Here is a 23,920-nt window from a genome sequence, read left to right as displayed (position 1 = left end):
AAATCAGAGATGCAAAGGGACTTGGAAGTACTCGTGCAGGACTCCCTAAAGGTTAACTTGCAGGTAAGGAAGGCAAATGTAAATGTAGCATTCATTTTGAGAGGAGTAGAATATAAGAGCATGGATGTAATGCTGTGGCTTTATAAGGCATTGGTCAGACCACACTTGTGAGCAGTTTTGGGCCCCTTATCTAAAGGATAGAAACATAGAAAACATACAGCACAATACAGGCCTTTCGGCCCACAAAGCTGTGCCAAACGTGTCCTTACCTTAGAACAACCTAGGCTTACAAGTAACCCTCTATTTTTCTAAGCTCCATGTATCCATCCAGGAGACTCTTAAAAGACCCTATGTTACATACCCCATAACTGGGTTGCCAAACCAGCAGAAATGGATCACTCAGTTGGAGTCTGGATTACTAGAACTAAGAAAGTTTTATTAAAGAAACAAGCAACACAGTACTCTAATCAAAAGGATAATAAATGCAGCAGTTCAGCAATGATAAACACACATGTGCACAGAATTAAGATAACAGGATCAATCAAGCTCTATCGTTGTCTAGGGGTAAATGACCAGTTTCAAAGTGACGCAAAGTTCAGTTCAATTTAGTTCAGTTCAGTTCGCAGTAATTGCTGCCGTGGGAGATGGACAGTGTGGGGGGAGGAGAGAGAGAGCAAAACGAATGAATATTCAAGGCTTCCACATAGACCTTCGCAGTCAGCTTTCGGGCGAGTCCTTTGTGATGTCATCTGAGGTCACCGACCGTGACCCCTCCGTTTCCAGATACGATCGTTTCCCTGTGGTGAACCTGGCACCCAGGCAAGGGTGGACACACACCAGGTTCCCGCCGATCGTGCCTTTCCACCCTGTGCGTCTATGGCCTGGTACTTCCCGACTTGTGAGAGACGCACCGCTTCCAGGATCTTGTTACCTCGGGTGTCGTGTGTGTGTCCTGCCTTAGCGAACCTGTCCCTTTTTATCCCCCTGCTGGGGTATCGCCTGTCCATCACTTCAAACAGTTCAGGGTTCAAAGGGGGAGCCGATCTTGACAGCTCTCCTTCCCTTTCATTACACATCTCCAAATGCTGCTCCATTGTTTTCCTTATCTCTCTCTCTCCTGAAGATAGGTGGCAGACCAACTGCTGATCCCACTGGTGCCAGCACAGGACAGCTACATCTTAATCTATGTGTATTCTTGTCACACCTATCATTTCCGTCTCCAACACCGCTGCCAGCAGCTCATTCCACACACTCCCTACTCGCTGCATAAAAAACCTACCCCTGACGTCTCCTTTGTATCTACTTCCAAGCACCTTAAGACTATGCCCTCTCATGCTAACCATTTCAGCACTAGAAAAAAGCCTCTCATTATCTTGTACACCTCTATCAGGTCACCTCTCATCCTCCATCACTCCAAGGAGAAAAGGCCGAGTTCACTCAACCTATTCTCATAAGGCATGCTCCCCAATCCAGGCAACATCTTTGTAAATCTCCTCTGCACCCTTTCTATGGCTTCCACATCCTTCATGTAGTGAGGCAACAAGAATTGAGCACAGTACTCCAAGTGGGGTCTGACCAGGGTCCTATATAGCTGTAACATTATCTCTCGGCTCTTGACTCAATCCCATGATTGATGAAGGCCAATGCACCGTATGCCTTCTTAACCACAGAGTCAACCTGCGTAGCAGCTTTAAGTGTCCTATGGACTCGGGCCTCAAGATCCCTCTGATCCTCCACACTGCCAAGAGTCTTGCCATTAATACTATATTCTACCATCATATTTGACCTACAAATATGAACCATCTCACACTTATCTGGGTTGAACACCATCTGCCACTTCTCAACCCGGTTTTGCATCATATCAATGCCCCGCTGTAACCTCTGACAGCCCTCCACACTATTCACAACACCCCCAACCTTTGTGCCATCAGCAAATTTACTAACCCATCCCTCCACTTCCTCATCCAGGTCATTTATAAAAATCACAAAGAGTAGGGGTCCCAGAACAGATCCCTGAGGCACACCACTGGTCACCGGCCTCCATGCAGAATATGAACCGTCTACAACCACTCTTTGCCTTCTGTGGGCAAGCCAGTTCTGGATCCACAAAGCAACGTCCCATTGGATCCCATGCCTCCTTACTTTCTCAATAAGCCTTGCATGTGGTACCTTATCAAATGCCTTGCTGAAATCCATATACACTACATTTATGGCTCGACCTTCATAATGCTGGCAATGGACAGGATTCAGAAGAGGTTCTTGAGAATGATTCCACAAAAGAAAAGGTTAATGCATGAGGAGCATTTTATAACTCTGGTCATGCACTCGCTGGAGTTCAGAGGATGGTGGAGGGGTGAGGAATCCCTCTGAATCCTATTGAATATTAAAAGGCCTTTATAGAGTGGATGTTTCCAATAGTGAGTCTGGGACCAGAGGGTACCACCTCAGAATAGAGGGATGTCCATTTAGAAGAGACATGAGGAGGACTTTCTTTAACTAGAGGGTAGTGAATCTGTGGAATTCATTGCCACAGATAGCTATGGATGTCAAGTCATTGAGTATATTTAAAGCACATGTTGATAGGTTGTTCACTCACCAGGGCATCAAATGTTATGTCAAAAGGGCAGGAGAATATAGTTGAGAGGGATAATGGGTCAGCCGTGATGGTATGGCAGAGCAGACTCAATGGGCCAAATGGCCTAATTCGGCTCCTATGTCTTATGGTCTTACATGTACTTGTGTATTTGACAATAAATTTGAATTTGACACTGGCATCGCACCTGATCATCCTCCTCTCCCTCTTCTTGCCCACGACCTTAGCCAGCCCCACATTTTAGCTCACAAACACAAGAGATTCTGAAAATGCAGATCTTGAGCGATACAAAATGCTGGAGGAATTTAGCACAGGCAGCATCTATGGAGAGGAATAAACAGTGGACTGTTCCTTCAGCATTTTGTGTGCATTGCCCCTCATTTCCGCACTTCTGCCCTCTACTCAAAACGTCATTCCAGAAATTCTTCCCAAGCCTCTCTCTCCAAAATGCCTTGAGGTCTACATAGTAATCATTGTGCCTACAATAAAAATTCCAGAGGATGTCAACCACTGCTGAGGTAAAGACCAGATTCAAATGGAAAAGAAATGAGGAAAGTAATGTTGTTGTATTCCAGCTCAGTACTGAGATTTAGATGGGTACATGGATGGATGGGATATAGAGAGCTATGGTTCATGTGCAGGTAGATGGGACTAGTTAGATTAATAGTTTGGCAGGACAAGATGGGCCAAAAGGCTTGTTTCTGTGCTGTAGTGTTCTATGATTCTGTAACGCTAAAGGATGTGCATACATCAGACAGGCTCCGGAGAGGTTCATGAGAATAATTCTGGGAACATCTGATGGCTCTGGGTCAGTATTTGCTGGAGTTTTGAAGGATGAAGGAGAATCTCATTGAAACCTATCAAATATTAAAAGGCATAGATAGAATGGATGAGGAGAGGATAATTCCAACAGTGGGAGTCTAGGACCAGAGGCACAGTCTCAGAATAGAAGAACGCCCCTTTAAACAGAGATGAGAAGGAACCTCTTTAGCCAGAGGTGGCGAATCTGTGGAATTCATTGCCACACTCAGTTGGGGAGGTCAAGTCATTGGGTATATTTTAATTTAAGACTGAAAGGTTCTTGATTAGCAAGTTAGTCAAATTTTATGGGGGGGGGGCAGAAGGATGGGGCCAAAAGATTCAGATTTATTTATCACATTACATTTATTACATGTATCAAAACATACAGTGAAATTCAACGTTTGCATTAACAGGCAACACAAACTAAAGAAGTGCTGGGGGCAGCTCACAAGTTCAAAGTTAATTTTATTATCAAAGTATGTATATGCTACCAAATACTACCCTGAGATTCACTTTCTTGCGGGTATTTACAGTACAAGTACAATACAGTCAATGAAAGACTGACAAAATGTGCAAATGGTGGGGTTCATCAGCAAAAATGATGAAACAATGTACAGGGAGGAGGTCAAACACCCAGAGAGCTGGTGCAGGGATAACAACTTGATGCTTAATGTCACCAAAACCAAGGAGATGATCGTCGATTTCAGACGGTCTCATCCTGAGCACACACCCCTCAGCATCAGCGGCTCCACAGTGGAGAGAGTGGAAAACATCAAGTTCCTTGGGGTGTAGATCTCGGACAATCTCACCTGGTCCAGGAACACCACTGGGATTGTGAAGCGGGCCCAGCAGAGATTGCACTTTCTGAGGAAGCTTAAACAAGCATCACTCCCCACTAACATCTTAACTACATTCTAGAGGCGTGGTTGAGAGTGTGCTGACCTTTTGCATCACAACCTGGTACTCCAGCTGCAGTGCTGTCGACAAAAAAGCCTTACAGAGGGTGGTTAGGGGAGCAGAGAAGGTTATTGGGGTCTCCCTACCTTCTGTCCAAGACCTCTTTCAGAGTCGATGCCTCCAGAAGACATGGTACATCATTAAAGACCCCTCACACCCTCTCCATGAACTGTTTGTTCTTCTGCCATCAGGCAAACGTTACAGGAGCATCAAAACTAAAACCACAAGGCTACTAAACAGCTTCCTCCCACAGGCAGTCAGACTGCTAAAAAGCTGCTCTACCTGACTCTGCTTTGGACACTTTTAACTTGCACTGGACACTTATAAATTGATTTTAACTGACATGTGGCTGTTGTGTTTTACTATTTATTGTTATGTTTATTATTTATGTTATGATTGCACTGCTCCTGGGAAACGCTGTCTCATTCTGCCCTGCAGAGCTGATGTACGGATAGAATGACAATAAAGTTTTTTGAATCTTGAATCTTTGAATCTTGAAATACAAAAAGAAACAAGTAGTAATAATAAATAAAACTGAGAACATGAGTTGTAAAATTATTGAAAGTGAGTCCATAAGTTGTGGTCAGTTATCAGTTCAATGTTGTGATGAGTGATGTTGTCTATGCTGCTTCAGGAGCCTGATAGTTCAAGGTTAATAACTGTTCCTGTACCTGGTGGTGTCATACAACCCTCCCAATGGTAGCAGCGAGAAGAAAGCATGGCCTGGATGATGGGGGCTCCTTGATGATGGATGCTGCTTTCCTGTGACAGTGCTCTTTGTAGATGTGCTCAATGGTGGTTAGTCTTTTCCTGTGATGGGCTGGGGTATACCACCAATTCCAGTGCCAGTCATCACTCATTCCAGTGCCAACATAGCATGCCCACAATGTTTAGCAGAACAACACAAACAACAAGTACATGAATAGTTAAGTTTTAGAGGGATATGTGTCAAACAAAACTAGCTCAGCAAGGGAACTTGGTTAGCAAAGACAAGTTGGGCCAAAGGGCCCATGTCTGTGTTATCAAACTCTATGAATCTAACCAGTTCCACAATCAGCCAAGAACACCCATCTTTAGTTTAAGTTTAATTTGCTTCATACAAATCACTGCAGTAGCTAATACGGGGACATAATTTTAAAACAAGATAGACTGCCTTCATCTGCAGCTGCACTAAAGCAAGATGTGGAGCTGCTGCGGGTTGTTCTTGTAGGAAGGCTGCTTCAGGACAACATCCCATGCACCATCAAGCTGCAGGCCGTGACACTCAGGAACATGAACTATATATGTATTTTTTGGAACTGTATGTTTTACTGCTATTATATGCGCTATATGTGCTTTGCGCTGTGTGTGACTGCGAGTACTGTGTTTCGTATCTTGGCCATGGAAGAAACCTATTTTGTTTGGCTGTATTTATATGTATGGTTAAATGACAATTAAACCTGAACTTAATCTTGAAGGTGATAAGAGGAAAATATAGGGGAATATGAGACATCACACATCAAAGTTATTGGTGAACGCAGCAGGCTAGGCAGCATCTCTAGGAAGAGGTACAGTCGACGTTTCGGGCCGAGACCCTTCGTTGACTAACTGAAGGAAGAGCTAGTAAGAGATTTGTAAGTGGGAGGGGGAGGGGAAGATCCGAAATGATAGGAGAAGACAGGAGGGGGAGGGATGGAGCCAAGAGCTGGACAGGTGATTGGCAAAAGGGATATGAGAGGATCATGGGACAGGAGGCCCAGGGAGAAGGAAAAGGGGGAATGGGGGAGAAAACCCAGAGGATGGGCAAGGCGTATAGTCAGAGGGGAGAGGGGAGGGTCCCTCTGACTATACCCCTTGCCCATCCTCTGGGTTTTCTCCCCCCCTCCCCCTTTTCCTTCTCCCTGGGCCTCCTGACCCATGATCCTCTCATATCCCTTTTGCCAATCACCTGTCCAGCTCTTGGCTCCATCCCTCCCCCTCCTGTCTTCTCCTATCATTTCGGATCTCCCCCTCCCCCTCCCACTTACAAATCTCTTACTAGCTCTTCCTTCAGTTAGTCAACGAAGGGTCTCGGCCTGAAACGTCGACTGTACCTCTTACTAGAGATGCTGCCTAGCCTGCTGCGTTTACCAGCAACTTTGATGTGTGTTGCTTGAAATTCTAGCATCTGCAGAATTCCTCGTGTTTGCAGGGATATCAGAGGCAGGTTCTTAACACAAAGAGTGATAAGTGCCTGGAACACCCTGCCAATGATAGTGGTAGAGGCAAATCTACGAGGGGTTATTGATAAGTGCGTGACCTAAGGTAGAAGGAGTCAATTTCAGAAAACCTAGCACATTTATTTTTCAACATAGTCCCCTCCTACATGTACACACTTAGTCCAGCAGTCGTGGAGCATACGGATCTCTTCTTTGTAGAAGTGGTCCACAGCAGGAGTGATTGATAAGTTTGTGGCCTAAGGTAGAAGGACATGAGTTACTAACTTCAAACTTTCTGTATTATCACTCAAAGAGTTGAACTGCCCGTGCATGTAATGAGAGTGTCTTGGACCCAGGTGGTCCACAGCAGGGGTGATTAATAAGTTCGTGACCTAAGGTAGAAGGAGATGAGTTATACAGCTCTCGTTTCATACACGTGCAGTTCAACTCCTTGAGTGCAAATTTCCTTCTGCCTTAGGACACGAATTTATCAATCACCCCTGCTGTGGACCACTACTGGAGGTCCAAGATGCCGACTTCTACAAAGAAGGGATCCGTATGCTCCACGACTGCTGGACTAAGTGTGTAAATGTAGGAAAAAAATGTGCTAGGTTTTCTAAAATTGACTCCTTCTACACTAGGCCATGAACTTATCAATCACCCCTTGTACCTCTACAGATGTTCTAAAGTTGCTGGCAAAATCGACTTGCATAACATATCATGAAAGGATAACGAACACCCCCCATTAAAGGTAAATGATTTGGTGGATTGATACTGGACACAGTAAGTCTACCTGCTTAAACTTCCTTGTCTTTGATAAGCTGCTGTGGGTCCTTTCTTCAACTTGGTCAGTGGCAGGAACTAGAGTTGCTTGCGAATGCAGCCTCTGGACAAGGTTGTTCAACACGTGCAGTGCTAAATGGGACAACAACGCATGGTGACGCAGAATTCTCACAGTAACAAAGTTGAATATGTTCTGAATATTTGAGGCTTTGAATAGTTTCTATCATCCCTTTGCTGCCTGCTAAAGTGTATTTATTTTTCTATTTGGGAGGAAATGCCTAACTTGGCAACAAGTAATCAATAAATCCCAAGAGGCACATTTACCCACAGAGAACATCCATGGTGCTCCACACAAGAGTGTTCACTCATGTCAAACAAGAGCTTCAGGTTGTCTATATATGCTGTTTGCATCAAAAAATATCTGAAGCCACACTCCTAATTATTGGCTGCCAAATCTCCTGAACAGGAACAGGAAGATGACCACAGGCCAATATTCATTTCATAAGTTTCTTTGAAACCACAAGAACTTCTTCTCAAGCCTCATTTAGAAATTTTTGGCTGAAAGTCTGCTGTGGATATAAAATCCATGAGAATGCACCATTTATAACTTGATTCTGGAAAGATTTTACTGATTTATAGTTGAAGCCAAAGTGAAAACAAAATAAGATGGGGGCAGATCACAGGGGAAAAGCTGTTACTTGTTTTTTATAGAGACGAGGATGACGATGACTATCTCAAAAATGGGCACTGTTTCACACTTTGCCTCATATAACGTACTGATGCAAACTAAGGAATGATGAAAGTTAACAGTTTTATGGCCTTGCAGCCAGATGGCAATATTTTCCAACTATTTATATACTGTATATATAAAAGATTAACATTTGGGGGTTTAAGTCAACAGTCTCACTGCAAATGTAATGCACAGATAAATAATACTTCGGTACAAATTGTTTCAAGGGACTTCAGCTAACTTAAACAGGAATTCCAGAGCATTCTCAATAGCATTGAAATGAAATTTCAAACATTTTATGTATGAGTGGAATATAAACAAGTAATCTGTGTTTGAATATTTGAACCTTCTGGAAAAACCAAAAGATAAAAATCGGATATGGCAATATTAAATTTTAATCAGAATTTATTTATGTAACATGTTACACAAAATTATAATGCTTAAAAAAGCTGAAAAAATAAAAAAAATCAGCATGCAAATTCATGGTACGGAAATGCTGTAAACATACTGTATATTAAAACAAATGCGTTTTTAAAAATTGGAGCCACCTGCGCTAAAGGAGATTTTTATTCTGTATAAGAAACTATGATTAATCACTTTGGCACTGAATTGTTTGGATTCTCCTGAAAATATGTAAAAATATAGATAACACTTCCCATTAGCCCACAACTGTGCTCCAGGGAAAAGAAGGAATTTATGTAATCAGGCCAGGGATAAAATCCACAAATTATAAATACTTTGCTCGAATTGTATTTGAGGTAAATGAAATTAAGAATGGAGTTAACAAATCAGCAATCCTAAGCACAATTCCAATCACAGGTGCATTCAAATAGTACGTGAAGGAATTATAAACTGTCAGCAAGATTAAAAAGTTGAGTTTGTGCACTTGGTACAAAATGAGATTTTCCATTGATCCTGAGGGGAGAAACTACACGTAGAAGTTCTGACCTTCCTTCACTAGTCGGAGTACAAATTGTCCACAGACAGATCCAGTTCTAATTGTGAAGGATTTTGAACATGCCTGTGTATTAAGACTGTCAGTCATCGGTACTGAGAGTGGATCAGACAGTAACAGGCAAAAGGCACATGCTTTCTGTAAATACAGTCATCGGCACATCACAGTTAAACAGTTCACAATCGCAAGGCAAAACAATGATTAAACAGACAAGTGGCAGATTCTTCAACATTTATCCACAGCAAGGTCAACATCGTGTAATCCACCTGAGTTGCCTGTGCTAAGAAGTTTTTCTCAGGTGATGGTATTCAAGGTGATGAATACACCAATGACAACAAATGTTTTCAGTCCAACAACTTGACGTTTATGTACATTTAGTACATACACATACAACCTGAAATGCCACAGTAATTAATATATTTAAAAATCATTGCTTTACAAAACTCAGCAGTTAGTAACTGAAATGAAGTATTTTATCAACCTTTCAGCACCACACTCAGAACTTCATTGCTCCCTCCCCTCCACAAAATGATTATATTGTACCAGAAATGTTCTTATGAGAACATTATACTTAGATAAGAGTAGTGTAGAGGATCATCAATCAATTTACCTGCGCTTATCATTCAGAGCACCAATGCAATAAACTGGTTGTAATGACACCCTTAATTTAGAATAAAAAGCAATGAAACGCTAACAATTGAAGACCCTCTGATTAATGTCGAACATTAAATAGAAGACCCAATGCAAACAGATATGACGTGATCAAACTTTCCTCCCTTGACACATTACACCTAGAGTTAATCGTAACATCAAATCAAGCACTTTCCCACAATGTTCCAATCTTACACCATATGAATTCTTGCAACAGACAACATTTTCTTCTTCAAAATGCACAGAAACACATCAGGGCTTTACAACTACATTGAGCAGGTAATTATTACCACTACATTACAGCCATACTAAACAGGAGCATTACTGCAATATGCTCGTCTCTGTCATTAAGGCAAACGTTTTTCATTAGAATATAAAATCTCTTCAAGGGCGATTTTGAAATCCCATTTTAAAGGTAACTTCCAAAAAATGCTATGTAAGCAATTATGTTTGGATTACTCAATTTAATTAAAATTTCAAAAGTTGGCTTCTCAAGGTCTAATGTTCACCCAAAACCAGCCCACTAAAGTCCCATAAATCCACGTCTTCATATATATCTTCCTTCCAGTTTCCGTCATGAGCATGGGGACTGTCAGACCACAAAGAAAGAGCAGGGATGGCAGAGTCCTCAGCAGGCTCAACTGTGATGTGCGTCCTTCTCCAGGAAATCTGTACCTCTTCTGTTCATGATCTGCTTCGTAGAACTCTGAAAGCAACCTGTCAAAGAGGAAGTGAAACAGAACAAGAATGGAAGCTTCAATTCAAACAAGAGTTGTCAGTGACATGCCCCAAGAGCTCAACAGCTTCCCTACTTCACCTTTCTTAATCTAAAACCTTCAGCTTTAAGCAGGAAGTGAGAACGCAAAGGTGGCTCTGCTGAAGGCATTAACAATGCACTGCTCATGCTCAGAAAATGTCACATGGCAACATTAACACTTGAACAGTAATTAAACTTCTTATATTTACCAAGTGTAGAACAGAGACTGTCCTGGGAACCTGGTTTAGATCTGAGAGCAAAATGCATTTATCATAGGCTTGAGAGCAGAATCACCATCTGGGGGAGGTGGTCATGGCTTTTCTCTCGAGAGGAAAACTTTAAAGAAAATAAGTGGAATTGATAATAAGTTCCCTTGGTCCTCTCTCTACCTGGGTGCTTACTCAACTTTCAACATTAGATCACATTTCAAGCTCTTGTTACACAAAGATTGGTGTACACGATTAGATGTTGCTTGCTAAATGTTCCAGCTATGGCTTCTTTAATGGCATTCCCAAAACATAGGTGAGATATCAAAGGTAGGTTTTCTTACACAGAGAGTGATAGGTGTGTGGAACGCCCTGCCAAGAGTGCAGATACATCAGGGGCATTTACGAAGTTCTCAGAGAGGCACATGAATGACAGAAAGATGAAGGCTATGGGGGAGAGAAGAGTTAGACTGATCTTAAGAGTAGGTTAAAAGGACAGCACAGATCAGGGGCAGAAGGGCCTGTTCTGTTCTGTAATTATCTATGTTCCTACATTATGTGCTCTGTCCCACCCCAGAAATCTAATAGCATGAGTGTTACACTGTCAGAGACCACATCACTTGCTGAGATATTAAACCGGGACCCGCAGGTGACACTGTAAAGCCATAGTGCGGTTTTGTAGGCGGACAAATATTCAGCAGATGCAGTCTGGAAGAAATAATAAATATACATGCAGATTCTTAATAATTCAAATAGAAATACATAAGGTCATGCAAAATGATCTGGATCACGGCCAGTGCATAAGCTTGCAACATGATCTTTACTATTCTTTAATGCTTCCAGGGGAAACTCAAACTGAAGCATGCACTTTGTAGAAAATGACAAGGTACCATAGCATTATATGTAAAAGGCACTCCAGACATTTCTGGCTCGAGTACCTGACTGGAACTGGAACATGGCTCCTGAACGTACATGGCTTCAACTCTCAGTACTTTGGGAAGACTTCTAAGGAAAACTATTGAAGCCTATTCTGAGCTTTCATTTATATCAGCCGAAGATGCCACATGTTTGTGAGGAGGAAAGCAACAGCGACACTTTCACAGCAGTTTGTAAATTAATATAAATACATAACGAGCTCCCAAAATACCTCAGGCTGTCAAGAAAAGAAACAAATATTACCAGCACAGACCAAGATTGGAGGCATAATGGACAGCAAGAAAGGCCATCAAAACTTGTAGCAGGACCTGGACCAAATGGGAAAATGGACAAAAAAATGGCAGATGGAATTTAATTCAGACAAGTGTGAGATGTTACACTATGACTGGACAAACCAAAGTTGGATTCAAATAATGAACTGAGGTGTGCAGTAGAACAGAGGGATCTGGGATTACGTATCCATGATTCCTTGAAAGTGGTGCCATAGTTAGATAGAGTTGTTAAAGAGCTTTTGGCATATTGTCCCTCATATATCTTAGTATTGAGTACTGGAATTGGGACGTTATGTTGAAGTTGTATAAAATGCTGGTGAGGCCTAATTTGGAGCACTGAGTGCAGTTCTGGTTACCTACCTACAGAAAAGATAGCAACAAGATTGAAAGAGTACAGAGAAAAATTACGAGGATGTTGAAATTGAATAGGCATTTGGCTTCATCTATAATCTTCTAGCTATTCTCCTTCCCCTCCTCCCACCTTTTTATTCTGGCATCTTCCCCCTTCCTTTCCAATCCTGAAGAAGGATCTTGGCATGGAACATGAATGCAGCCTTACCTGTTGACCTCCTCTAGCATTTTGTGTGTGTTGCTTTGAATAGGTTAGGACTTCATTCTCTGGATTGCAACAGAATGAAAGGGGAACTTATAGAAGTCTACAAAATTACGAGGAGTATAGACAGGGTAAATACATGCAGGCTTTTTTCCCCTCAGGTTGGGTAAGACTAGAACTAGAGGTTAAAAGTTTAGGGTGAAAGTTGAAATAGTTAAGGGGAAACTGAGTGAGTACTTCTTCACTCAGAAGGTGGTGACAGTGTGGAACAAGCTGCTTTCAAAAGTGATGGACTCAGGTTCGGTTTCAACATCTGAGGTGCTTGGATAGGTTGGCATGGCCCAGATGTGCCGAAGGGCCTGATTCTATGTTGTGCTCAATGACTCTCACCTTTGCTAATGCCTATACCCTGATCTAACTTCACCTTATAAGCCTATTAGTATTTAATATGTTGCTCTGGTTACATTACAACAAGATGAAAACAGAGCATATTTCAATTTAAAAATGTGCACTTCAACAAGAATCTTTGTAGGCTTGAGCTCAGATCATAAATTATATAACAGGCCAAGTAACATTACCTCCAGTCAGCACCTCAGGGCAAGGAGCAAATTCCTGGAGTTTGTCAGGAGGTTAAAATAACGCAGATGGTAAAATTAATTGTCGTATAACATAATTACACTGCACCAAAAATTATTTCCAGTATTTACGACCAGGCACTCACACAATAGGCTACTGAGGGATTCATTTAAATCTTCTTCAATGTACAGCTGGGAATATGGGGTTAGAGTCAGGTAAGCATGCATACAGAAGAGCCACGGAGACAGGCAGAGTACTAAAAGGGAGACAGCACAATGGAGCAGTGAGTAGAGCCAATGTCTCACAGCACCAGGGATCCGGGTTCAATCCTCATCTCTGGCAGTGTGTGGAGTTCACATGTTCTCCCCGTGACTATGTGGTTTTCTCAGTGTCTTGTTTCTCCCACATCCCAAAGATGTGTAAATTGCCCCATGCAGGCGAGTGGTAGAATTCCAAATTCAAAGTAAAATTTATTATCAAAGTTCATGTATGCTAAAAAAGATCTAATGCTTTCCCGGCATACATGGTGAATAAACTCTTCTCAGGCATCCAGCCAGGCCAAGGTATCGATTATAACTTACGTTTCAATGACAAACTCTGTCATCTTCATCAGGTATGTCTAGTATGATGGTATTTCTACCCCCATAGTCCGTCCCTCCTAACTGGTTTCTCCTCATCCAGTCAGGTTTCCGCATCTACCTTGTTTACAATCAAATTCCAGTTCTTACTTAGAGCAAGACTTTCATCTTTGTTAAAGTTCTTTTCCTCTAATTTTATTTCAATGGCTTCCTTTACCAGGTGGCCCCAAAAGCCATTGGCGCAGCACAGTAGTTTTGTGCCATCGAAGTTAATCCTGTGGCCATTGCGAATGCAATATTCTGCTACCACCAATTTCTCTGACATTTTGATGACAAACTCTGTCATCTTCATCAGGGGTGATGCCTGAGCATGTCTAACCTGGTGGTATTTATACCCCTATAGACCCTCCCTTCTGATTGGTTAGTCTTCAGGTCAACTGGTGTTTGCAGAACGCTGAAAAATTGAAAAATTTAAAAATACAATAGAATTTACGAAAAACTATACAGTACATAAACAAAGACTGACAAAACAACCCATGTGCAAAAGAATACTGAGAACATGAGTTGTGGAGAAGGAGGAACATGAATTACAACAAGGACACACTTTCATGGACTCTTCATCTCATGTTCTCAATAATTTATTGCTTATTTATTTTATTTCTCTTTTCCTTTCTGTTTTGTATTTACTCAGTTTGTTATCTTTTGCACATAGACTGTTTGTCCGTCTTGTTAGTTACAGTGTTTCATTGATTCTATTGTGTTTTATGTATTTACTGTAAATTCCCACAAGAAAATGATTGTACCTGGTGACATATAGGTACTTTGATAATAAATGTACTTTGAACTCCGAGTTGATGGGAATGTAGGTGCAACAAAACGGGTGAGGGGGTGGGTATCGTGCAAATGGGTGAGGACAGAACTCAGTGTGACTTGTATCTCTATGAGTCGAGTGACTCAAATTGGAAAGAGCTGAGGTAAGAGTGGGTGGTGTGCATTGAGAGCAGCGAGAGTCAAAGAGGACCAGGCTGAACACAAGTGTGTAAGAGTCGGATCAAATAATTTTCCCTCGGATCAAATAATTTTCCTCCTTCCCTTCTGCCACATCAAATGTGTTTAAGCTTAATTACATCACGTATCCTTTAGATATTTTTAAACTATCAAAACACTTGCTAAAACCATGTAAAGCTAATTTATTGCAACACACCTTCAAATTATTATTCACAGATAAGAAACACAACCAACTTTCTAGGTTGCGTTTACTCCTCTACTGTAAAGATGAAGCCACACTCAGGTTGGAGGAACAACACCTTATATTCCGTCTGGGTAGCCTCCAACCTGATGGCATGAACATTGACTTCTCTAACTTCCGTTAATGTCCCACCTCCCCCTCATACCCCATCCATTATTTCATTATTTATTTTATATATATTCTTTCTCTCTCTCTCTCCTTTTTCTCCCTCTGTCCCTCTCACTATACTCCTTGCCCATCCTCTGGGCTTCCCCCTCCCCCTTTCTTTCTCCCTGGGCCTCCCATCCCATGATCCTCTCGTATCCCTTTTGCCAATCAGCTGTCCAGCTCTTGGCTCTATCCCTCCCCCTCCTGTCTTCTCCTATCATTTCGGATCTCCCCCTCCCAGTTCCAAATCTCTTACTAGCTCTTCTTTCAGTTAGTCCTGACGAAGGGCCTTGGTCCGAAACGTCAACTGTACCTTTTCCTAGAGATGCTGCCTGGCCTGCTGCGTTCACCAGCAACTTTGATGTGTGCTGCTTGAATTTCCAGCATCTGCAGAATTCCAAGTGTTTGCAACTTTTTGGGAGTTCAGTATTTTAGATGAATAACCTGCAACTTTTTAAAAGTTGCACTACACCATTCCCCACTGTGATATAGTTAAACAGTACCACATTTTCATTTCATGTGTGAGAATACATGCTCTCAAAGACCTATGAAATGAAAGGAGCAGTTTATTAACTATTGCAAAAATAATGTAGGTCGTATCCCTAATTTTTCCGGGTAGCGGATGACTTCCTTCCATGCCGTTCTGACGCAGTTGGAATTTGCGTATGGGGCAAGTTACAGCAGTGGTTTGCCATTGCCTTCTGCCGGGTGAGTTTTTTTTTCAAAGAGATCACCAGCTCATAACTCCGCACGGGTGGGGGGAGTCGGTTGGATTTGAACTTCGGAACCTCCGCCCCGCAGTCCAGCGCTGATGCCACTACGCCACCAGCTGGCTCATTGCAAAAATACTATAGTTATAAAAAGTGCGACTACTAACCTGTCTTTAACTTCGAAGCGTTCGTGTAACCATCTCTTCAAGAAAATAGTTTCCTCTGGAATTTCTTTTAGATCAATACGTTCGAAGAAAATGTGTATCCTTGGACACTCCCTGCACAAGAATTCTGTGAATAAAATAAAACTTCGATTAACACCTAGGTGTGAACTTTGCCAATAATTTTTCTTTCAAACTGACAGATTAAATAGTTTAGACGATTCAGAGATATTGTGAAAATAATGATTTTATCTATTTCTAACACAAAACTCTGGTATGATTCTACAGAATCAAGTGCTTACTTCTCATTACTACCATCAAGCAGAAGGTAGAGGAGCTTGAAGACAACCACTCAATGTTTCAGGAACAGTTTCTTCTCCTCTACCATCAGATTTCTCATGGACAATGAACCCATGAAAACTGCCTCAGTTTTTTATGCGGTTTTTGTATAACACAGTTAATTTATTTTTTATTTATATTTCTTAATGTAATTTATAGGTTTTTTAAATTATTATGTATTGCAATGTACTGTAGCCCCAAAACACCAAATTTCATGTGAAATTCATGTGGGTTCTAGTTAATAGGGCCGTTAGTTATTCGGGGCAGGCATTTTTTTGGGGCATTAACTGTTTCATTTGGACAGGAGACTATTGCCAAATGGTTTCAAACTAGCATCAGTTATGCATACTTGTGTAACTGTTAGACACTACACCGTACCAGGGTGATCAGGTTTTAAACAGCATCGTGTTTTGTGTTCAAACTGCAGTGATTCCTGTCATTGATATTTGGTGAGAAATAAGCAGAAAGACAATTCAGAGCTGTGTTGCTCACCGCAGTTTCAGGCGTTCAGGCTTGGAAATGCCAGAAACTGCCAGGAGTGAAAATTAAACAATTTTACAGTTTAAACAATTCAGGAATTACAAAAAATTTGAAGGTATTGAAAATCATCTTGAATGTTACAATGAAAATGAAGATTTGAAGAATTGAATCAATTAAAGCATTGTAAGAAGGCAGCCCATTATCTGCACTAGGTAGTCTGCATTCACTTTGTTCATTTACAGTCAATGAAACGAACACGGTAGATGAATTCCTCTATCGACAACTATTCAGAACTTATACAGTTTTATAGTAGAGTAGACTTGCCAGTGCTCTAATTTGTTCTGTATTCATTTAAGTACATAAATTGTTACTCAGTTTAATAATAGTTTGTCTTTTTTTAATATCTTTTAACTACTTCCATGAAACTTCGGCTAATTGGGGCAGCCACTTAATTAGGCCAAAATGTACTGGTCCCAATTAAACAGAATTCACTGTGTGTGAGCATAAATATATATGGGCTACAAAGTCAGGAATCAAAAGGTTGAGCATGGTGTGACTGATGTTCTGAACTGCATATATTTCAATGCAAAGAGTATTGTAGGAAAGCTGGATGAGCTCAGAATGTGGATCAGCACATGGAATTATGACAGTGTAGCCATTAGTGAGACATGGATGCAGGAGGAGTAGAACTAGCAGCTCACTGTTCCAGGGCTCTATTATTTTCGGCGTGATAGAGTGGCAGGAATTAAAGGGGGACAGGTTGCATTAATAAGCAGGGAAAATGTCACAGCAGTGTTCAGACAGGACAGGCTGAGAGCTCGTCTAGTGAGGCTTTATGGGTAGAACTGAAGAATAAGAAAGGTATGACCACACTGATTGGATATTATAGGCCACCTAACAGTTAGTACAATTGGAGGAAGAAATTTGTAGAAAGGTCACAGACTGTTGCAAGAAACATAAAGTTAAGATAGTTGTGATTTTAATTTTCCACATATTGACTGGGACTCCCATACTGTAAAAGGCCTGGAAAGGAAAGAGTTTGTCAAATGTGTTCAAGAAAATTTCCTTAAATCAGTACAGAGAAGTCCTAACTAGAGTGAGTGTGATTCTAGGGAATGAGACAGGGCAGGTGACAGAAGTTTGTATAGGGGACCACTTTTTAGCTGGTGATCACAATGCTTTAGTTTCAAAGTAATTATAGAAAAGGATAGGCCTTGTCCCCGGGTCCCCGGGTTAAGACTCTAAATTGGAGAAAAGCCAACTTTGATGGTATCAAAAAGAATCTGGCAAGTGTGGATTGGGATAGGTTGTTCTCTGGCAAAGGTATACTTGGTAAGTGGGAGGCCTCCAATAGTGAAATTTAAAGAGAACAGAGTGTGCGTGTTTCTGTCAGAATAAAAAGTGATGATGAAAGGTTTAGAGAACCTTGGTTTTTGAGATACATTGAGACCATTGGTTAAGAAAAAGGAGGTGCGTAGCAGGTATTGGCAGATTGGAACAAATGAGGTACTTGAGGATAGTAGAAATGCAAGAGAGCTCTTAATAAGGAGATCAGAAGGGCTAAAATAAGTCAAGAGGTTGCTCTAGGAGACAAGATGAAGGAGAATCCTAAGGGCATCTACAGATATATAAAGAGCAAAAGGATAGCAAGGGACAAAATTGGTCCTCTGGAAGAGCAGAGTGGTACTACGCTTGGAGCTGAAAGACATGGGGGAGGACTTAAATAAATTCTTTACCATCTGTATTTACTTGGGAGACAGACACAGTATCGAAATGAGGCAAAGCAGTAGTGAGGTCATGGACCTGATACAGATTGCAGAGGAGGTGTTGCTGTCTTGAGGCACATCAGGATGGATAAATCCTCGGGGTTTGACAAGGTGTTCCCATGGACCCTGTGGGAGGTAGTGCAGAGATTGTAGTGGCCTTTGCAGAGATATTTAAGATATCCTCAGCCACAGGTGAAGTGCCAGAGCACTGGATGACAGCTAAAGTTGTTCTGTTGTTTAAGAAAATCTCTAAGGATAAGCCAGGAAATTATTGGCCAGTGAGCCTGACATCAATGGAAAGTTAATGGAAGGTATGCTAAGAGGCTGCATATTTAAATATTTAGATAAACAGAATCTGATTCGAGATGGCCAACACAGCTTTCAGTGTGGAAGGTTGTGTCTAACCAGTCTTAAGAGTTTTTCTAGGAAGTTAGAAAGTTGATCAAGGCAAGGCAGTGGACGTTATCTACATGGACTTTCAGCAAGGTCTCTGACAAGAACCCGCATGGGAAGTTGCCAAGAAGGTCCAGTCACTTGGCATTCAAGTAGAGGTAGTAAATTGGATTAGACACTGGCTTTGAGGGAGAAGCCAGAGAACGGTAGCACATGGCTGCCTCGCTGACTGGAGGCCTGTGACTAGTGGTCTGTAGCAGGTATCAGTGCTGGGCCCATTATTCTTTGTCATCCATATCAATGATCTGAATGATAATGTGGTAAACAGGTACTGCAAATTTGCAAATGACACCAAAACTGGGGGTGAAGTGGACAGCAAGGAGGTCTATCAAAACTTGTCGCGGGATCTGGACCAGCTAGAAAAATGGGCTGAAAAATGGCGAATGGAATTTAATGCAGGCAAATGTGAGGTATTGTACTTTGGGAGGACCAACCTGGGTAGTCTTACACAGTGAATAGTAGGCCACTGAGGAGTGTGGTGGGGACCTGGAAATACAGATCTATAATTCCTTGAGAGAGGCATCACAGATATTGTACACAGTTTTGGTTGTCTAACTACAGAAAAGATGTAAATAAGATTGAAACAGTGCACAAAAAACGTACAAGCATGGAGTCATAGAAAACTACACTCCAACTGACCTGAACTGGGAACATAGCCTCCATACCCCTACCATCCATGTACCTATCCAAACTTATCTTAAACTTTGAAATCAAGCTTGCATTCACCACTAGTGCTGGCAGCTCATTCCACACTCTCTCCATTTTGAGTGAAGAAGTTTCCCCTCATGATCCCTTTAAACATTTCACTCTTCACCCTTAATCCATGATCTCTGGTTGTAGTCCCACCCAACCTCAGTGGAAAAAGCCTGGTTGTATTTACCCTATCTATACCCCTCATAATTTTGTATACCTCTATCATATCTCCTCTCAATCTTCTACGTTCCAAGGTATAAAGTCCTAACCTATTTAATCTTTCCTTGTAACTCAGGTCCTCCAGACCCGGCAACATCCTTGCAAATTTTCTCTATACTCTTTCAACCTTGTTTACATCTTTCCTGTAGGGCAGTGAACAAAACTACACACAATACTCCAGATTAGGCCTCAACAATGTCTTATACAACTTCAACATAACATCCCATCTCCCGTACGCAATATTTTAACTTATGAAGGATAAAGTGCCAGAAACTTTCCTTTTGACCCAATCTACCTGTGATGCCACCTTCAACAAATTATGTACCTGTATTCCCATATCCTTTTGTTCTACCACACTCTTCAGTGCCCTACCATTCATAGTGCAAGACCTATACTTGCTGGTCTTACCGAAGTGCAACACCTCACATGTCTGCATTACAATTCATCTGCCATTTTTCAGCCCATTTTCCCAACTGGTCCAGATCACATTGCAAGTCATGATGGCCTTCCTCGCTGGCTACTATACCCCCAATCTTGTGTCATCTGCAAATTTGCTGATCCAGTTAACCACATTATCATCCAGATCATTGATATAGGTGACAAACAATGGGCCCAGCACCATTCTCTGTGGCACTCCACTTGGCACAGCCCCCAGTCAGAAAGCAAACCATCTACTACCACTCTCTGGCTTCTCCCACAAAGCCAATGCCTAATCCAATTTACTACCTCATCTTGAATGCTGAGCGACTGAACCTTTGTGTCCATCCTCCCATGTGGGACCTTGTCAAATGCTTTACTGAAGTCCATGTAGACAACATCCACTGCCTTGTCTTCATCAATTTTCCTGGTAACTTCCTCAAAAAATTATAAGATTGGTTAGACATGATCTGCATGCTCGAAGCCATACTCCTTAATTAGTCCATGTCTATTCAAATATTTATATATCTGGTCCCTCAGTATATGATCCAATAACTTTCCCACTGTTGACGTCAGGCTCACCAGCCTGTAATTTCCTGGTTTAAGTTTAGAGCCTTTCTTGAATAGCGGAACAACATTGGGTGTCCTCCAATCCTCTGGTATCACCTGTCGCTAAGGATGATTTAATTGTCTATGCTAGGGCCCCGGCACTTTCTGCACTTGTCTCCTGCAGGGTCCAAGGGAGCACCTTGTCAGACCTTGGATATTCAGTCACCCTAATTTGCTTCAAGACAGCAAACATCTCCTCCTCTGTAATCTGTATAGGGTCCATGAAGTTCATGCCTCTTTGCCTCACTTCTATAGACTCTGTGTCTGTCTCTTTATTAAATACAAATGCAAAAGAAAATTAAGATCTCCCCCATCAGTTTTGGCTCCACACATGTATTACCATTCTCATCTTCTAGAGGACAAATTTTGTCCCTTGCAATCCGTTTGCTCTTAAAATATCTGTAGAATCCCTTAAGATTCTCCTTCACCTTATCTGCTAGGGCAATCTCATGCCTTCTTTTTACTTTCCTGATTTCTTTCTTAAGTGTTCTTTTGCATTTCTTATACTTCCTAAACACCTCATTTGTTCCCACTTGCCAATACCTGCAATGCAACTGCTTTATTTTCTTAACCAGGGCCTCAATATCTCAACAAACAACCTGTTATCTTTACCTTTATAGAACGAGCCCCGGGCAAAAACAGGGACAGCCAAACAACCACCCCAAAGCTTAGATGGAAAACACAGAATGAACCTTGGGAACAAATAAATGCTGACGAAGAGATGCATTGATATGCATGTGATTTAAGGCTGGTTTATACTTGTGCATACAGGCTCTTTTGCGTAGCCCTACACCGTAGCGAGCATGCGTAGTTGTGCCTGCATCGCTCTGCAATTCACCGCCAAAACACTACTTGGTGGTGGGGTTTCTATGCCACTTTGTTGAGTTTCTTCGTGAGAGACATGGATGAGGAAAAGGCATTTCAAATATTTTCAGATGTCGGCAGGTAGATTTGACAATTTGGTTCATCATCTCCAACCATTTATTTCACATCAGTGTACAGACATGGCGGAGAAAAGCAACCGGAAATGCACAGGAGGAAATGTGATGCTACCAAGCGGACCAATCACAGTTGATCACAGTTGTTGCGGTCTGCGTCGCCGCGATGCGTGAGTTACATTTTTGGCGAGGTGCACGTCACCCTACGGCATAGGGTACGCGGTACCTACGGCATACATTTGATGCATAAGTATAAACTGAGCTTTAGAAATCAGAAGTCACTCACTCTGCTGGTAACGGTGTCAGGCGACTGCACATTTATTACAAACAGCTATCTTCAAATATGCAAACATGAGGAAATCCGCAGATGCTGGAATTTCAAGCAACACACATAAAAGTTGCTGGTGAACGCAGCAGGCCAGGCAGCATCTCTAGGAAGAGGTAGAGTCCACGTTTCAGGCCGAGACCCTTCGTCAGGACTAACTGAAAGAAGAGCTAGTAAGAGATTTGAAAGTGGGAGGGGGAGGGGGAGGGGGAAAGGGCGATCCAAAATGATAGCAGAAGACAGGAGGGGGAGGGATGGAGCCAAGAGCTGGACAGTTGATTGGCAAAAGGGATATGAGAGGATCATGGGACAGGAGGCCCAGGGAGACAATGAAACGGGGATGGGGGAAGCCTAGAGGATGGGCAAGGGGTATAGTGAGAGGGACAGAGGGAGGAAAAGGGGAGAGAGAAAAGAAGAATGTATGTATATAAATGAATAAATAACAGATGGGGTACGAGGGGGAGGTGGGCATTAGCGGAAGCTTGAGAAGTCAATGTTCATGTCATCAGGTTGGAGGCTACCCAGACGGAATATAAGGTGTTGTTCCTCCAACCTGAGTGTGGCTTCATCTTTACAGTAGAAGAGGCCGTGGATAGACATATCAGAATGGGAATGGGACGTGGAATTAAAATGTGTGGCCACTGGGAGATCCTGCTTTCTCTGGCGGACAGAGCGTAGGTGTTCAGCGAAACGATCTCCCAGTCTGCGTCGGGTCTCGCCAATATATAGAAGGCCACACTGGGAGCACCGGATGCAGTATATCACCCCAGCCGACTCACAGGTGAAGTGTCGCCTCACCTGGAAGGACTGACTGGGGCCCTGAATGGTAGTGAGGGAGGAAGTGTAAGGGCATGTGTGGCCGTTGTTCCGCTTACAAGGATAAGTGCCAGGAGGGAGATCAGTGCAGTGGGGAGGGATGGGGGGGACGAATGGACAAGGGACAAGGGAGTCGCGTAGGGAGCAATCCCTGCAGAAAGCGAGGGGGGGGAGGAGGGAAAGATGTGCTTAGTGGTGGGATCCTGTTGGAGGGGCGGAAGTTACGGAGAATTGTATGTTGGGCACGGAGGCTGGTGCGATGGTAGGTGAGGACAAGGGGAACCCTATTCCTAGTGGGGTGGCGAGAGGATGGAGTGAGAGCAGATGTTCTTCCCACAGCCCAAAGATGTGCAGCCAGGGTTAGTAAATTATGGGCATGCTATATTGGTGCCGGAGGTATAGCGACACTTGCGACTACCTAGCACAATCCTCACTGATTTGATTTCATGCAAATAACACATTTCGCTCTGTGTTTTGATGTATATGTGATAAATAAAGCTAATCTTTAATCTTTTGAAACCATGGGAACAGGTAAATAAATTTTGTTGCTAAAATTTGAAGTGGTGGCAAGAAATTAAGCACAGAGAAGCAGAAAACCCAAGAAACTAATAAATGTGCCACAGATTAATAAACTTGCAAATAATTCAGCTGAAAGGGCTGTCTATTCCTCTAGTTACAGTGTACATTTGTGTGAGGCATTGGAAAATGTGTTTAATTCAGAAATAGTTTGGACAACTTCCTTATTCCACATCGATTACTCCCAGCTATGCAGAATATGTAGCAGGACTCATTCAAGTAATACAGGGAATATCGCAGTGGTCTGCAGCAATCAGAATAAAATGAGCATCAAAAACTCATCTGTCAGCCCTGGTATGAGCAAAGGAAAGCAGAAAATAAAACTACAGCCTAGTGCCACTTTTGTATCACTCGAGGTGGAGGTGATAGTGTGATCCTTGAGATCAGAAAACAAAATCAAGACAGATTAGACCCCAGCAGAACTCAGGCTGACTGCAAGCATCTCAGTCCTGAAAGTAAAAGTATCAACCTACCTTCCTTCATACCTGAATCTTCCT

General features: G+C 42.2%; 1 protein-coding gene across 1 annotated transcript in view; it reads right to left on the bottom strand.

Moving 5' to 3' along the window:
* Positions 1–8,433: 8,433 nt before the first annotated feature.
* Positions 8,434–23,920, bottom strand: part of agpat5 (1-acylglycerol-3-phosphate O-acyltransferase 5 (lysophosphatidic acid acyltransferase, epsilon)) — a 152,764-nt gene continuing 137,277 nt past the window's right edge. Inside the window, exons 7-8 of the mRNA XM_072251125.1 lie at positions 15,799–15,922; positions 8,434–10,364 (exon numbers count right to left, since the gene is read on the bottom strand). Of these exons, the coding sequence (XP_072107226.1) occupies positions 10,139–10,364; positions 15,799–15,922 (350 nt within the window). The 3' untranslated portion in view covers positions 8,434–10,138. The remainder of the gene's footprint in view (positions 10,365–15,798; positions 15,923–23,920) is intronic.

This window comes from Mobula birostris, chromosome 2 (assembly GCF_030028105.1).
Source record: "Mobula birostris isolate sMobBir1 chromosome 2, sMobBir1.hap1, whole genome shotgun sequence".
Lineage (NCBI taxonomy): Eukaryota > Metazoa > Chordata > Chondrichthyes > Myliobatiformes > Myliobatidae > Mobula > Mobula birostris.
Note: the sequence above shows the minus strand (reverse complement) of the source record. Positions and strands in the feature narration are given on the sequence as shown.